This window comes from Eretmochelys imbricata, chromosome 4 (genome assembly GCF_965152235.1).
Source record: "Eretmochelys imbricata isolate rEreImb1 chromosome 4, rEreImb1.hap1, whole genome shotgun sequence".
NCBI classification, from domain to species: Eukaryota; Metazoa; Chordata; order Testudines; family Cheloniidae; genus Eretmochelys; species Eretmochelys imbricata.
In genome coordinates, this window is record NC_135575.1 from 143,736,319 (window position 1) to 143,753,301 (window position 16,983).

General features: G+C 55.0%; 1 protein-coding gene across 2 annotated transcripts; it reads right to left on the reverse strand.

The window, feature by feature from the left end:
* Window positions 1-619: 619 nt before the first annotated feature.
* SPEF1 (sperm flagellar 1) lies at window positions 620-16,457 on the reverse strand. 2 transcript variants are annotated; one of them, XM_077814718.1, is made up of 7 exons: window positions 16,329-16,457; window positions 12,441-12,552; window positions 11,726-11,882; window positions 6,960-7,008; window positions 5,606-5,672; window positions 4,135-4,246; window positions 620-2,097 (listed from the first exon to the last, which is right to left on the reverse strand). In XM_077814718.1, exons 2-7 carry the CDS (start codon window positions 12,512-12,514, stop codon window positions 1,990-1,992), a joined length of 567 nt encoding a protein of 188 aa, XP_077670844.1. In that variant the 5' UTR covers window positions 12,515-12,552; window positions 16,329-16,457; the 3' UTR covers window positions 620-1,989. The 2 variants fall into 2 exon arrangements, with proteins under 2 accessions (XP_077670844.1, XP_077670842.1); XM_077814716.1 differs by lacking the exon at window positions 16,329-16,457 and having other exon boundaries at window positions 12,441-12,838.
* Window positions 16,458-16,983: the final 526 nt, after the last annotated feature.

Genomic DNA, 16,983 nt, shown 5'->3' on the forward strand with positions numbered 1-16,983 from the left:
CTGCTCTCCCTGACCCTGCTGCAAACCAGGACTAACTCCCCAGAGGTCAATGGGGCATTCTCCCTCCCGGGGGAGTCACTGGGGCTTGTGTGGGAATTCAGCCGTTCTCCAGGACCAAAGGAAGCTGAAGGCAAATGTGTTGTGCCAAGCGATAGTGCAGCGAGGTCACTGGCTGTAGAGAAGATAGCAGAGCAGGGCCTGAACCCCAGCCTCTGACCCCCATACCTCAGAATTTCAGGAGGTGTCAGTCTGAACCCACACACAGGCTCCCTTTGGGTCAAAGCGCAGCTCTTTATCCAAACACCCTCCAGCTCCCACATGTCCAGAATGCAGGGCCAGCTTCGGCAGCTCGGTCCCATCCCTAGCTAGAAGAGCATTTATGGGCCAGATTCCCCACTGATGCAAGTCAGCATCGCTTCACGGACTTCAGTACAGCTACTCCCGTTCACAGCAGCCGGGACCTGGCCCATTGACCTCAGTACAGTTACTCCCGTTCAATGGGCCAGGTCCCGGCTGCTGTGACTCAGTACAGCTTCTCCCTTTCACAGCAGCCGGGACCTGGCCCATTGACCTCAGTACAGTTACTCCCGTTCAATGGGCCAGGTCCCGGCTGCTGTGACTCAGTACAGCTTCTCCCTTTCACAGCAGCCGGGACCTGGCCCATTGACCTCAGTACAGTTACTCCCGTTCACAGCAGGTGAGGGGCTGGCCCTGAGTCTGGAGCTTTCATGTCTGAGCAGCGCAGCCCCTCCCCAGCAGGGGGCCTCTCTGTGGCTGTGATTGGTCAGCCCTCCGCCTGTTGCTATTATCAGCCCTTGGACTAGCAGAGACGGCTCCTTTCTAATCAGGCAGCCTCTGAAACCCACCCATGGGCCGGGGAACCCTAGCAAACTGTAAGGAGCAGAGAGCCAGGAGCTGAGGGTCTTTTCATGCTTGTATCCAAATGGAGCCCAGAGTAAACTGATCAATGGGTGGAGGCGACTGATCTCCACCGGGTCTGATCCCAGAGGGCCTTCCTCAGGGTGTGTCTACACAGCACCAGCTGGGCATGACAGAGCAGGTGGGGCATCAGCCTGGGTAGTGCTGCCTGGCACAGAGCCTGGCCACGCATTCTCCTCAGTACCCTGTGCTGTGTTGGCTTCATGGCTGTGTTACCTGCGCTAGCTGGATTCAAGCTGGCTCAGGTAGGCTGCCCTGTGCACAGCGTTAGCTGCGTAGACAGATCCTTACCCTTCAGGGGGAGTTGTCCCTGAGTGAGGGCTCCAGGATCGCACCTGTCGAAAAGCATCCTTGTGAATGATCCATTCCTTCCCCATGCATCTCCAGCCAGCTGTCACCCAAGAGTCACCCGATGGAACAAGAGGGGGTAGTTTGGGGCTCTTTAAAACAACTAACAAGCGAAGGGGTGGCCTGGTACTAAAGCACAGAAAGCAAAAGGAGTCTATATTCAGCAAAGTCGCTGGATTTGGTTGTAGATAGAAAACCTGGCACTCGAAATACTGCCTCAGCCCGAGCACATTTGCAAGCGCACATTTGCGCTAGCATTTCTTGCAGTTGTATGAGTGCACGCACAATTGTGGGTCCCTGTCCCTAGCTGCAAAGAGTGCAAAGCCGACCGATTGCAGCTGCATGTGCGTGACTAACAAACGCATGCGCAATCCCCGGTGCACTTAGACAACTACCACACCCTCGTGCGCAATGGCAGGTGAACTTCTAGATCTGCCTTTGCCACCTGTGCTTGTGCATTTCTCACTCTTGGACTCTAGGCCTTATTTTTTCCCCTCAGTCTTGCCCTTGGATTGTAAGTAACTGGGAGCCCTGTGTCATTATTCAGATGCAGACCTCTACCAGTCCTGCCTGTGATGGCTCGGTCTCTCCAAGCCCAGGAGGAGCGATTAGCAGTGGGAGAGGCACAGGAACGCCAGCTCTTACAAATGTGCCTGTGAGAGGTTTGAGGGTGAGAGAGTCGCAGGGAAACCGAGCCCTGCCTCATTTCTGTTTCTGCTCCACTTGCTGGAGGCGCCTCGTGAGGTCGTCAATCCGAACGTTCTTCAGGTGGAGCAGGTGTTCCAGCCGCCGCACCTTCATCTGCAGGATCTGAGCAAAGGGAAGCACATGCTGGCTGGGGTGATCGGCCTTTTTTAAAGAGAGGGGCCCAAACCAAGCCCTTTATTCCAGCCCCATGGGCCTTGCAGGCTGGAGCCAGTTCTGAATGCTGCAGCTTATGCCTGTCTCTGCCTACTTTTACATATGTCCTCTTTCTCCTACCTAGCTTTTAATCGAGGACTTATCAGTAGACCTCAAAGCACTTAGCAAAGGAGATCAGTATCATGATCCCCATTTTATAGATGGTGAAACTGAGGTATGGAGAGGGGCAGAGATTAGCTCAAGGTCACCCAGCAGGACAGTGGCAAAACCAGGACTAGAACCCAGGCCTCCTGAGTCAAGCGCTCTACCTACTAGGCTATACCGTTTCTCATGAAAAAGAATCCAGTATTTTTTTTTTTATATCTTGTGCTTTAAGCCAATGGCAAGCTCTAACAGGATCTTTGGGGCTGGCAGTAATGATCATGTTCTTCTTCTTTTGATCTCCCATCAAACATGCAACCAGACCCTTGTTTCTACCTCACATTTCCATCAGTTCCCAGTAAGTGACACAAGATCAGTAGGATCACCCAGCTCTTGGGTATCGGATACTGTCATAACACCACCTGTTCTCACCACCTTCAAAGACGGCCATAAAACACACCTTCTTCCGCAGAGCTTTGCAAGAATGGCCCAGGCAGGACTTCACATTGTCTTCACCCCCTTGGGACCATGCCATCACCTGGGGGCTTATGCTTGTCTGAGCTGTTTTGTCTGGGTCTGAACCGGACTGCAGGCTTCTTGGAGCTGCGGCTGCATCTCATATGCAAGTACAGAGCCAGGCTGACCAGCAGGCCATGTGGCTGTGCAGGGAGCCCTGCACACGAGTCATGATGGGCTATGGCTTGCTGAAATCTTGGCCTTGTCTACACTAGACTTACTGTCCTATCATTTCCCACCATTGCAAGCCCCAGCACAGCAGTCTATGGGACCCTACCCGTCCCCAGCATTTTAACCACAGTGGGTCTGTCTCCACTCCAATCCACTAGCTTTGCTCTAGCTTGCTCACATACCAACAGCGGCCAAGCCCCAGCAGCACGGGTGTCGAGTGGCTAACCTGCACCGAAGCCCATGCTGCCATAAGAACATAAGAATGGCCAGCCTGGATCAGACCAAAGATCCATCTAGCCCGGTCTCCTGTCTTCCGACAGTGGCCAGTGCCAGGTGCCCCAGAGGGAATGAACAGAACAGGGCATCACCCCATGATCCGTTCCCTGTCACCCGTTCCCAGCTCCTGCCCTGGTTTCACTGCTGGTGGTACCCGAACTGCATGGGCTGCAATCACTCATCTGAGTGCAGTGTCGACATACCGTGAATCCTCACCCAGGGTTCTTGAGCCTAGACCTACGGGGCCCTGGGCAGGTGGCATCACCAGGCAGCCTTGGGTGCATGGACCATGGCTCTGCCTACATCCTGGGAGACCAGTCACTGCAGGAAGTGCTGCCCTGGTAGAAATGACTGGCAGCTCCTCCCATGAGCAATCATTTGCCCAGACCTACTATGTAAGCCTGGAGGGAGGAGCAGGAAGCTGTCTGTGCAACAAGGAGGTCTGACTTGCAGCCGAGATAGACCCAGCCTTGTTCCTCACCCCTTGCCCTGACCTCTGGTTCATGGCTATTGATTCTGGCTTGACCTTTGGCTCCAGACCCCAGCTACCGACTCTGGGTTGACCCCTCAAGACTGACCGCCTACAGCTCCAACCGCTGGACCGACGTGGAGCCGATTAAGATCCTGGCAGCTGGTCTATACTAATGGTCCCACCATTGCGACTAGTGGAGGTGCTGAGTTGGAGGCAGGAAAGCCAGTCTTGTGCAGTCACCTCCACGCTGGCTGAGGACTCCCGTCCCGTGGGCATCATGGGAAGTGGGTATTCCCTACCCAGAGGGTGGGGTGGGGTGGGATGAGCCATGGAGGTGGCTGTGGGCAAAGCCTGGCATACTTTCAGAGGATGTCTTGCTGTTCCACGGACAGCACGTGAACTGTCCTCACCTGGACCATCTCTTGACATGCCAGCAGAGCCTGCTCCCTCTCTGCTAACTGAATGCGGAAGCTGGTGTCTCCCTGCAGTGCCTGGGCATAGCCTTGCTGGTCCTTGTTCATCCTGGGGAAAGAAGTAAAACCAGAGATATACACGTAGGAGGAGGAGAGACTTGCCCACAGTGAGTTCCGTCAGATCGCAGAGGGTCCCCTGTGGAAGGGGTGGGAGCCCCATCATGGGGGCCATTGAGAACTAGGCGGGACGCAGCGCAGGTGACTGGACTGCCCTCCATCAGCCACCTGCTGGACTAGATGGGCATCAGTGTCTCAAGGGAAGCAGTGGATGTGCCATTGTCTGGGCATTTCAGACAGACTGGAACGAACAACAGGCCCCATCTCTCCTTCCGCAGGTCATACTCAGCCTTGGCATCAGAGCGCCTATCTCCCAGTGGCCTGAATGCACCGGGGCCGAGTGAATTGATGAGCCTGATTCTCCCCTCCCATGCGCTGATGTAAGTCAGGAGGAACTCCAAAGCCATCAACAGGGTTACACCAGGTGAGAGGAGATTCGGGCTTTGCCTCTCTCACTTACATAAGCCACCCTGGGATAAACCCTGGCCCACTGGTAGAGATAAGGGAGGCCAAGGCAGACATCACGTTCCCTCTTCCTTCCTCGGGACATCACAGGTTTAACTATCTCAGTGAGTGGCAGGATGGTCCTTGGATGTTTTGCTTTAGGAACAGTCCCTGCTGCTCACTGGGATCTGGGCTGGCAGCAGAGAGGGCTGCACACAGCAGCGTGAAGGGGTGAAAGCGCCAGGCCTCTGCCGAGCGGGGGTTAGGTTGGCACCACTAGAGTGGCCCAGGCAAACTGAAAGCCCAAGCAGGTGTCCGATTCCCCTGTGCTCTTTGTTGTGAGGCTGCAGGGCGGCTCAGCTTAGACCAACCCTGGTAGCAGCAAGAGGCAGGTGGTGTGCAGGGGCACTGAGCAGTGCTGGGGTGGGCGCGTCCTGGCACATGCTAAGGGCCCGATACTCAGCTGGGGTAATTCAGCCTCGCTCTGTGGATGGTAGTGGAACTTCACTGACTTACCCCCGCTGAGGATCTGGGCCTGTGTGCAAATATGCGACAAAAGTACCATGGAGATTTCCTCTTTGCTCAGGTGGGCCGTTCACTTCCATAAATCTCGGGGGCAAAGCTGCCCCGGCCAGGAAGGGTTTGCATTTCACTTGCCCTTTGGGAAGGGTTGGATTGACAGTCCTGTGAAGCGGGGGCCTCCATTTTTCCATAGAGCAGTACAGCCCAGAGGACAGAAGGGCCAGCTACCTGCCGCTCCCCCGGACCCTTGTGGAGCACCTGAGCATTCCTTGGAGGGCTCCCAGCCAAGTAACCAGGAAAGGGCTGTAGTTCTAAAGGGTCATGCGGGGACTGTATCAATAAACACTGTTGTCAGTTTGTGGGGTGATCCTAGGGCAGACTTTACCTTTCAGCTCGTGGGGACTGCTGCACGTAGATCCCTGCTGCATTGGTCTTTGGCTTTGACGAATAGCCTGGTAACACAAACCACGTTCGGTTACAGCCGCAGATCAAGCCCTCTGTTACCCCGGTGTAACCCGCTTCCATGGGAGCCTCAGCAAGGGCAGAACTGAGCCTTAGCTGAAACTGGGAAAGTGAGGCCTTAGGACCCTGGGCAGCTTAAACACTGGCTGATTGGCTGGCCACTCCCAGCCAGTTCTGCGACAGGCGCATCTGGCCTCTGCGAGCAGGGTCAGGTTAGAACTACTGTCTGGAGCAAGGAACTGCGTCACTGCAAGTCCCATTGACTCCCCCAGGGAGCAGCGGAGAGGTGCCGCGCACACATGCTGGGGTAGTTTACTTGTGTGCCAATCTCACCTCGGGCTCTATGAGCTCACAGGTATGGGCTGGGAGCCGTAAGGCTTCAGAGGGGGCAGCTCTGAATTCCAGTGGGGCTAACAGGAAGGGTCTCATGCTTGAGCCCACTGGGGAAATGGCACCTTGCTAGCACCGTCCATCTGAAAAGCTCATGTACGCCTAGTGCTGTCAGTCAGCCTTGCCGTTATCCCTGCCTTACCTAGCACATGGAGAGGGGGAGTGACTTGCCACAGCAAGTCCATGGCAGAGCTGGTTCTGAACCCCAGATCTCCTGGTTTACAGCTTTGTTCTTTAATCCAAGACCATCCTTCCTTCTGCTAGCTGGTCCCCTTAGAAAAAGCTACAAGGACTTACAGACTCTGCAGATTCCTAGAGGCCAAGCAGTTGACCTATGAAATCTCTGCAGGTATTTCTAGAGCTGCAGCATCATAATAGCTGGACTCTCCAGCAACGGTAACTAATGTAGCTGGTTTTGTGGTTAAGGCACTGGGCTGGGACCAGCAAATCCAGCTCAATTTGTGGCTCTGTCTCGGGCCCTGGGTAAGTCACTCGGGCCCAGATCCTCCAAGGTATTTAGGCTCCTTGTGTCCATCAATTTTAGTAGCCGTTACGAGTCCCTCTCTGTGTGTCAGCTTACAGGAGAGAATCTTCCCATTCTCCCACTCCTCAGCTGTTGTGTCTTTGAGTCGACACTACATCTGTACAGCATCCAGCACAATGAGGCCGCAAACTCCATCAGGCCCTCTAGGTGCTACTGTAATGCAAATCATGTATCTTCTTCACACCCCTGCAATGCAGGACAGCACATCCCCATTGTACAGGTGGGAAACTGAGGCACAGGGAGACTGAGTGACTTGCCCAGGGTCACAGAGCCATGTGGCAGGGATGGAAGCCAACTCCCCCAGAACACACATACTGCTCAGAGAGACTCCTGTCACTCCTACCTGTTTCCATATGGCCATTCTCACTGAGTGCATAGCGTGTGCCCAGCTCCTGCACAGAGAAAACACATGGTTCAAGTGAAAATGCCTTGCAATCCACTGTCAGCTTCCTCCCAAGAGAGGCCTGGCAAGACTTCCATAGGTGGCAAGATGGCAACGATCAGGATATTGCAGAGATGAGTGGGTCTGAGTGAAGGCAGAATACAGGTTGGCACACAGGAAATGACATGGGCGGAGCAGCTCGGATCCCATCCAGTAGGGGGCAGTGGTGCATCCCCCCAGCCAGTTCCTGGTACAATATCTGATAACAGCGGGGACTGGAACACTTGGGGGCCTTAGGCCGAACTTGCACTGCCCTGTCAGTGGAAAGATAGAACAAGTCTTTAGGAAAGACACTGAGGATGGGGGTCCCTATGAACTCAGTACTGTGGGGTTTCACAGGTCAGACAGGGCCATTATGACTATCTAGTCGGACACCGGGGAAAGGCCCGCACGCAGTGATTTCTGCATCAAGCCCAGCCCTTCTGTTGGAGCTATAGCCCAACATATAGAAAGACATCCAGCTGGGATTTAAGGCCCCCGAGTGATGGGGAACCCACCACGTCACTAGAGGCTAACTGTTGTCGCAACCTACCCATCATTTACAAAACGTACACCTTATGTCTAGACGGCATTCGTCTAGCTTCAGCTGCCAACCGCGGGGTCTCATTCTACTAGATTAGAGCCCTCTGCTATCAGAAACCTCTTCCCCAGGAAGGCCTTGCAGGGTTTTGTACAGTTAACTAGACCTATTGGTCAGAGAAATCTGGTCATCAGTTGAAATCCCCTTTTTTCTTTTAAGTCTAATAAAAATAGGTCTGGTCTAGTCTCAGTCCGGTTGCTAGGACACCGGTGTCCACATTTCCAAAGCACCATCACCCCGGCACAGATCGGCCACCTCACTGCCAGTCTCAGCAGAGAGGCGGCGCATTGATGGGCCATGGAGACAACACTGTCCTCACCTTGGTGGGGCGGGGTCCCTCCGGCACAACTTGCCCTGCTAACGCCTGAGCTGCAGCCAGCAGCGCTCACTCGCTGGGGCCGTGACACTCGCACTGAAGAGGGGACAAACTGCTGTTGCTGGGATTATAAAACACTAAGTCCATGTGGCTGATTACAGAGCGTGGGTGTATGGGGAGGGAGGGAGCGGCCACAAAGATTCTGCAGTCCGGACAAGCAGGGAGAGAGGCGTCACCTCAAACACCAGTGAGTGGAGCGGCCAAGGTAGGGCAATTGCATGATGACTGGTGTATTAGCCACGCAGATGATGTGCATCTCACAGCTGTGGCTAGGGGTGAACATGCAGGAGCGGGTGACGCTCAGCCATAGTCTGTTCCGCTGCAATCTCTACACCCCAGGAGGGACCGGACCAAGTTCCAGCAGAGCAACTCCACTGGCTCCAGCAGAGTTATTCCGGGTTTACACAGGCGTGACGGAGAAGAGTCTGGCCCACTCTGTATACTGGTGTCTGCCTAAGGCCCATGAGTAAGAGCCATCTCTCTCCAGCGGCTGTTCTCCGGCAGGAAATCATCATCATCCCCGGTGACCAGCCAGGAGAAGAGTCACCAGCCAGCCCCCAGTCCCTGCTCTGATTGACACTGGGTAAAACCAAAAGCAGCTCCATTGCAGACTATGGGGTTACTCTGGATTTACACAGAGAGGCGTGAGAGAAGAATTTGGCCCCCTGTCTCCAGTCCCTTGTTGAAGCTGTTTTGCATAGTAACTTGCAATCAGGTTGTCTTCGAAGACCAGCAGCACGCTGCAGGCCCCTGCTCTCTTTTACTGGGGCAGTCTGGTGCAGCGGCTCAGCATGCGAGGCTGCAACTGCCATGTACTGCAGGTTTTCACATATTCCAAAATCTGTCCTCACCTTGTCCTGTGTCTTTGAAAAAGCAGAATCATGCTTTTTCCACACTGCCCCACTTTCCCAGGGCCTTACCGATCCTTTCAGACTATTCACCTTGAGGCCTCTGTTCTTCATCAAGAATCTGTCTTTCTGTAAAAGTTCTCCCTGCTTTGCCAAAGCAGATGCTCAACTGTTTCTTTACCTTCGCACAACCCAACTTTGTGCACGTTGGGCAGAACTTAGGAGCGCTTCGCACTCTCCAGGTAGTTACTGCGCGGCCCTAGCTGTGAAGGATAACTGCATCCTCAAGGTTCGGGCACATTTCATAGACCCTTCCTCCTTTTTCCTCTTTGCGCCATAGTTCTTGCTGTGCCTTCGCGAGTTCTACCTTAACCACACTTTTGCATTCCTGTTGAGGCAGAGCTTGTCTACGCATACAGCACTGCAGGCTTAGGAGGAGACACGACCTCACTGACGGGGAGATTCTCCCATTGGTGTAGGTACTCCACTTCCTCGAGAGGCAGTAGCTATATTGACAGGAGAAGCACCCCCTTCAGGGGGGCCAGAACTGGGGAGGGGGGCATGGCCTCCCCCACTTTTAAAAGTGGGAGGGCCATGCCCACCCACTTTTTAACATGGGTGTTGTTTGGGGGTCAAGGAGCCACATTGTTTCCGCCCAATCTGCAAGCCTTGGGCAGGCACAGCCCCTGCTGGCAGCACCAGCCTCTTCCTCGTGGGAGGGCTAAGGTGGCCTTAGCCCCCCCTCACCATGCGGTCCAGTCCCTCCCAGAGGCCCCACCCCTGCTCCTCCTCCCCCCACTCCCCCCACGTCCCCAGGCCCTGCCCCTGGCCAGGCCAGAAGCTGCAATCAGGCCATGGTAAGAGCTGCCCAGGGTGCTGTCAGGAGCCCTGGACCTTCCACCTGCCCATGGTGGTGTGATCCGGGGACATGGGCACCCCAGCCCCAGGGCAGGTGGAGAATTCAGGGCTCCCTACAGCGGCCCGGGCTCCCTGGGCAGCTCCTACCACTGCCTGCTTCCAGCCTGGCCAGGGCCTGCAGGGGAAGAGGCGAAGCAGCGGCAGGGCCACTGAGAGGGACCGGGCCTCATTCCCCCCCCCCCCCCACACACACACACACACTTCTACTGGGGTTCTGGCGCTCCTGCCTCAGGTCGCCGTAGCGCTGTCTGCAGCAGCAGCGTGGTCGGTAGAACTGCATCGCCCAGAGGTGCGGATTTGCCCGAGCACCGAACTTACACCGACACGAGTCTGTAGTGTAGACCGAGCCTCGGGGGACTCGTAGATCAACCGCCTTGTTTTCTAAGGTCCTTTTCGCTGCTTTATCGCCCATTTCATTGCCTGGCATCCCGACATGGGCGGCAGCCCATGCCATTCCTATACGTGCACCTCGATACTATCAGCCCCGCGAGGCTTCCCTCGGAGCCTCGTCATGAGGCACAGCAGGGACGAGGGGTGCGGCTGAGAAGGGGTTAAGGGTGAGCGGCTGGAGGTGGGCTCACACTGAACGAGGAGGAGAGACCTCCCCGACCCATGCCTGAGCTTCAGAACAGCTCCACTCACCTGGCTTTAGTGCCCCTTCATTAGCCCTTCGCCACTCAGTTTCCTCCTTCCTGTGCATCTATCCCAACATCAGCGGGATCAGCTAAATTGTCAGCTCCATAGAACAACACTGATGCCCTCTGACGACTGAGGGATAACTGGTATCTTGACAAGACCTGCCTCTCGCCCCATACCTAGTCTGCTAGGGTCAGCTGGGGCACTCCGTTCCTAGCCCTGAACTCTCAGCACTGGTAGCTGGGCTCTCTCTCGACCCTAGTGGTCCGAGTCCGACTACCACACTGCATGGAGTGCTGCTTGCATGGAGCTTTGGATGGATGGTTTTTTCGATTTGATTTCCATCACTCGCTGGCCAAGAGCGCATTTCTGGTGGCAGGCATAACCGTTTTATTCACGGCCACACCCTGTGAGCTGCTCAGAACAACAATTGTGCACTTGTTTAATGCCTTCTATCTGAAGATCTCAAAGCCCTGTACGTACACATGATGGGGTGTATAAACCACACACAGATAGATGAAGGGTTAACGGGAGCTGGTGGGCCCAGTTAGCTCTCCCATTTCCACCTGGGGGAGAGGGTGTTCGGCATGACTCATAATCAGACCCAGCTGACTCCCTAAGGGAAGGAGCTCAGAATAGGGGAAGAAGAGAGCCAGAAGGGGGGAGACATGGGAGTGAGAGACCCAGCAGCAAAGGAGTCTGGGGTTCCTGCTGCCTGGGAAAGGAGCCAGGAGGAAGCTACAGTGGAGCCCTGTGGTGGGCCCTGAAATAGGGGAAAGGCTCCAGGGCGGTAACCGTGTACATCAGTGTATGTGACTGGGCTGAGTGACTAGAACCAGACCACCATAGGGCCTGAATGGCCATCGGATGGAGAAGGGGAAGGTCTTGCAATGGCATGAACAGCCACAGGGAGACGTGCTGGCTGGTGAGTCACTATTCTGCAATAAATGAATTAACCCCCACCCACTCGCTGGGAGGGTCTAGCAAGCCCATTTTGAAAACGGGGAAACTGAGGCACACAGCACATCTGTGAGAGTCAGAAACAGAACTCATGCCTCAGTCCCTGTGATGACTCCTACACTTCCTGCACTTTAACCATGCTCCTTCTGAATGCAGTTTAATGGCTCTGTGTTTGTAAATTACACCTAGTTGTCACAGCTGTAGGCCAAGCTCCAAAGTGCTCACCCAGCATTTGCCCCCAAGGCAGTTTGCCTGAGCAAGGACCTCAGCACATGGCCCATATACACAACAGGATCCTACACCACATTTGACCATCTGAGCTGCCCGCCGTCCCTCAAGCACCGCTGACCTGATATGTGCTAGATGCCACCTTGCTCCGCTTCTGCTTGTCCTCGATTTTCTGCCGCAGTGGGAGCAGCACTAGCTCCACCATGCCGGGCGTGCACTGTACGATCTTCCGGATCATGTCTTCCGGGATGGAGAAATTCAGCTTGTTCAGCACCTTCCTGCAAGGGTACAAACCGCCCCCCCGGTAGGGGAATGGTCAAACCACAGTACAGGCCCCACTCTGCAGAACTGGCTTGAGTTCCTATAATAGTCCCATGTGGAAGTATCTCTCCTGGACTAAGGGGCCTGATCCTCATCTGGGGTAAGTGGGTGTAGCTCCCTCAAAGACAATGTAGCAACACTGATTTACCCCAGCAGAGGATCATGCTCAGCATGCAGAGGAGAACATTGCATAATGTCTAGGATCTCGCTGCTCTAATTATTTGTTTCCAGTTGCATCCACACTGCCCCAGAAAGAGGGGTCTGAGCTCAGGAAGGCCGCGCAGGACTTGGGGGGAGATCAGAGGTATGAAGTCCAAGCCACTGTTTGGCGTTGGCAGAGGGTGTCAGAGCAGAAAAGCTGCATGGTATTGTCAGGTGGGTGTGAGGTCAGAAAGATGCAGAGGAGTGGGAAAACAACAAGGAAACTGAATCACTGTTTTCCCTATGCACCCGCAGCTCCATGGCCCGACCTCCCCAGCACCATGCTGCCTGAGGGGCGCTGGGCACATGCTTACCTGTTGAGATGGCCCCAGTTGGAGAGTTTCTGTTGCGTTGAATTAGCTGGGACATAATTGTGCATTTCCACCATTTTGGGAAAGTAAAATTTCACCACTTCTGCTGCTAGAACTGCATAGGAAAGAAGAGGAGGAATCAGTGACAATGCAGTGCTCGGAGAGGTCAGATGAGCATCACGCCATGATCTGCATAATGAAAACAATGACACGCCTTTATATATATATGGATGCTCAGGAAAGATACTGTATAAACCACAGCCAGGACTAGTTATTGTCTGTCAGAGATTCCAGATCTAAGTGAAAAAGAAGGGTTCCTTACCTCATAGCGACTGTGATTCTACTTCAAGTACTTGTCCAAGTGGATCCCACTCTGGAGCAGATGAGCTCCATGCAGGGAGCGCATGCAGTGGTAGATTAGCCACTGGGCCAACAGGGCCTGTGCCCATGGGCCCCAGTCTATAGGGGGGCACTGGAAAAAAAGTCTGCCACCAGGCGGTGGAAGCCCGGAGCCCCGGCAGAAGCACCAGGTGGGCGGGTGGGGCGGGGCGCTCCCCAGCAGAAGCAAGGAGCAGCGGAGGAAGCGCCAGAGCCCGGACCCCAGCTGCAGTCCAGGGACTGGAGGTACTCTCACTCCCCACCGCAGCCCCAGGGCTGTCGTGGGGGGGGAGGGGGGGGAAGGAGGAGGGACAGAGCTTCTCCAGTGGAGGGGGGCAGAAAGGAGCAAACAGATTGTGGGCTGCAGGGGCGGGGGCAGAATGGGGCAGTACTGTGAGTGGAACAGGGGTGGGAAGAGGCAGAACAGGCTGGGGCCATGAGCAGGACTGCAAGTGGAAGGGGTGGGGAGGGGCCACTCACTTGCTCTGGCCCAGGAAATCTTAATCCACCTCTTGAGTGCACGCATGGGACTCATGCACTTCAGAAGCGAGAGCCACTTGGACAAATAATACACAAAGAAGAATTCATCTCTTCTAACCAGCAACCCTGCAAACTTGCCCTGGGATCAGAGAGGCATCCAGGTTATTTCACTTTCATGCATAATCCACAGCAGTAAACAGCATTACCACACAGTCAAAAATCATAATCCAGACCCAGAAAAAAATTGTAAGGTTGGCTTTAAAAAAAAAAAAATTCAAGATTTTAAAAATAAATGTTGGCTCTTTATTTGCCTTGGGGGGTTTTTTGTTGTTGTTGTTGGTTTTTTGGGAGCCTTTAGAACTCATGTTTTCAAGCTTTTTTCTGTAACCAAGAGAGCTAGAGACCTACTTTCCTATTTTTGAAATGAAAGCTGAAGTTCGCACATAGTCAGCTGACTTAAGCAGCTGGGGCTTTAAGGAAAACATGAAATATGAGAGTTGTGATAAGTGTGCAAAAGTTGGCAACACCACCTGGTTCTGCTGGCCAAAATTTACCTTTAGTAACACCTGTGTACCTAGGGTTACCAGATGTCCTGATTTTATAGGGACAGTCCCGATTTTTGGGTCTTTTTCTTATATAAGCTCCTATTACACACACACACACACACACCCCACTCCCTGTCCCGATTTTTCACACTTGCTGTCTGGTTACCCTATGTGCAGCTTCTCTCTTTAGGCATTGTGGGCAGCTGGCATAAATTGAGACCGCTATCAAGGATTTGGCTAGATGGCTCCAGGATTGGGGGGCATAGAGGAGACTTAAATCCACCTTTGCAAATAATCCTGAGTTGTGCGGTGTGCAGTTTGGACACAGAAACTAGGAATTTGCAGTCGCTCATTCACCTCTTCCTTATTAACCCTAGAGCAATCTTATTTTAAATTTAGTTTTCTTCTCTGTGAATATTGCTTGATTTTTAAAAACAAACAAACACAAACTTGTTTTTTAACCAGGGGGTGAAATGGACATTTACCAACCAGTGCAAACCTGACACACTCCCCCCACATTTCCCACAACCCCAATCTGCAAATGGTAAAGGAGGCCCTGTCTGTGGAGTTCAGAGCTGGATCCAAACTCTCCCAAAGTTCACTGCATCCCAAGGGTGGATGTGGCCAGTTATAGAAAGAGGGGTCAGCTGTAAAGATCAGAATTGTGTCTAGACTCCCCCAGAGCACTGGCTATTTGGATTCAGGATCCCAGGTCAGTCCCATTACAGCGAGAGAACTTAAACAGCAGAGTCTGGATCCAGGTCTGGACTCTGCCAGAGCTCAGGGTATTTCAATCCAGGATCCCAGGTCAGTCCCACTGCATTCAAAGCTCAGGCCATCCAGTCTGGGTCTGGGCTCTCCTTGAGCTCAGTGAATTTGGATCTGGGATCCCAGGTCGGTCCCATTGCATACAGGGCTCAAGCCATGCAGTCTGGATCTGGGTCTGGGCTCTCCCCGAGCTCAGGGTATTTGATCAGGATCCATTCCTGGGTCACTCGTAGGCCTCAAGCTGTGAAGTTTGGACCCCGGCCGGACGGCGGCCAGCTCCAGGAGCTTGGGCTCTGGCTCCCCAACCTCCATCGCTGAAGTCCCGGGTGATGTTCTTCTTGGGTCGGGACAGGGGGATGGCATCCACCCAGCTGTAGAGCTCCTGCAGGCTCTCCTCGTCCAGCTCCCCGTTCGCCATCGGCTCGGCCGCCAGCTGGGCCCAGGCCAGGCCTCTCCACCCCCACGCCTGCGGGGCACGGCCAAGCTCGCCCCTGGCTCTGCCTGCCCGCAGGGCTGGAGGCAGCCATAGTGTTTTCATAGAACCATGGCAACGGCCAGCTGGCCGGGGACACTCAAGGGATTCTGGGAGTTGTAGTCCTCTGCCTCCTGAAGAGGCTAGGGGGCAACTGCTGCCAGACAACGAGCTCGCCTAGCAACACAGCTAGGGCACAGCATGCGAGCTGCACTGAAAGGATGCAGCCGATAACCAGTGCACGGGTCTGGGGGATTAATTATTAATTGCACCACGGCAGCACCGCCAATTGCTACCGCCAGCCGCCCACAATCAGGGGTTCTGCTCGGGGCCCCGGCGCGCCCCGAGAATTGCCACGGTCCTTGAACAAAGAGGCCGGGCTGGGGTGCGCAACGGGTTGGGGCCTAGTGGCTCAGGGCCTGGAGACTCCCAGGGACAACGCTGCGATCCACAAAGGGCCAGGCTCGCCTTGTCCCTCTGGGCCAGTGGCTGTTCCATGGAGATAAACACACAGCGTCGCTGGGCTGGGGGAGATGCTGCAGCCTCCCAACCCTGGTCCTGGTCCCCCCGCCCCAGCCGCTCTCTCACTGGTGAGCCACCATGGAGCAGCTTCACCAGGAGAGACTGCGAGATTCCCTGCATCGGAATAGCTCCGTGGTTGGGGCACTGTCCGGAGAGGCGGGGGACCCCTGTTCAAAGCCTTTCTCCCCAGCTGGCAGAGAGAGGGAGAGTTGAACTTGGGTCTCCTGCATCCCAGGTGAGTGCTCTAACCGCTGGGCTGAACAAGGTGGGCACCGCCCCCATCTCCTCCTCTGGCTGGCTGGGGCTGGATGCCTCTGAGCACGGATCAGGTCTGCGTGTGACTGACCTGGGCACCCAAATGCCTGTCTCTCTCCAATTCATAGGTCGCTCTTGGGCTCCCGGGGGAGATAGGGGGCCCACCCAGTGCCTGGTGGGAGGCAGCAGTGCGCATACCTGAAGTCAGAAACAGGTGGGGTGGGAACGCCGAAAACCTAGACACAGAGTGAATTTAGGCACCCACAGGGTTTGGGAAGAGAGTTTTGTGGATCACAGGGGAGCCAAAACTGGGACTTAGTCACCTAAACCCTGGCCTGAGGCACCCAAGTACCTTTGTGGATCCCACCCCGTCTCTAGCCCTGTGGGTTGTGGACAAAAGTTTTACAACGTGAGCCCTAAAGTCTCGGAACAGGAGGCAAATAAAAAGGCCTGTCATGGTGTGGGACTCACCCCTGCAGCGCCTCCTGCTGGTTGTCCAGGGAATTAGCTCTTTTCAGCCAGGAGCGCCCTCTGGCGGTCGATGTCTCGCCTGCCGCTGGCCCCATGCCCCTTCCGGACCCCAGTGTGCTTCCAGATTAGGGTTCTGCCCCCTGGCAATACCCCCTCAGTCTGGGTCTCCCCTCCCCAGGGTAACCCCCAACCCCCATCCCTCCCTTGCCTCAGTGGCTACTGTCAGTCATCGTCTAGCCCCCACCCCCTGGGGCAGACTTCAGTCTGCACCACTCATCATCAGCAACTCGGGGGGGGTTGAACCAGCTGCCTCTGTCTAGGTCTGGGCTGCTCCTCTGCAGCCTTAGTTCCCTTTCGTGGGCCTTTACCTCGGCCTGGGGCTCTGCTCAGCTGGAGCTCCTCAGCTCCCTCTGCCCTTCCCCAACACTGCTCTACCCTAGGTACCCTCCTCAGCTTCCCAAACAGCCAGGTCCTCCTCTCTCCATGTAGCTAGACAGAGCATCTCTCTCCTTCTGGCCCACTGCCCCCTTATAAGGGCCAGCTGGGCCCTAATTACACAGGCTACAGCTGTAGCTGTTTTCCCAAACAGCCCAGCTTTTTCCCTCTCAGCCCTCTCCCAGGGCTGTTGTAAGCCCTTCAAGGCATGGTGGGGGGG

Bases quoted from the DNA above. Each gene is read 5' to 3' on its own strand.
- SPEF1 (XM_077814718.1), bottom strand. From the start codon at position 12,514: ATGGTGGAAATGCACAATTATGTCCCAGCTAATTCAACGCAACAGAAA. The intron at 11,883-12,440 runs GTAAGCATGTGC...GTACCCTTGCAG, and splicing joins AACTGGGGCCATCTCAACAG to GAAGGTGCTGAACAAGCTGA. The intron at 7,009-11,725 runs GTCAGCGGTGCT...TTCTCTGTGCAG, and splicing joins TGGCATCTAGCACATATCAG to GAGCTGGGCACACGCTATGC.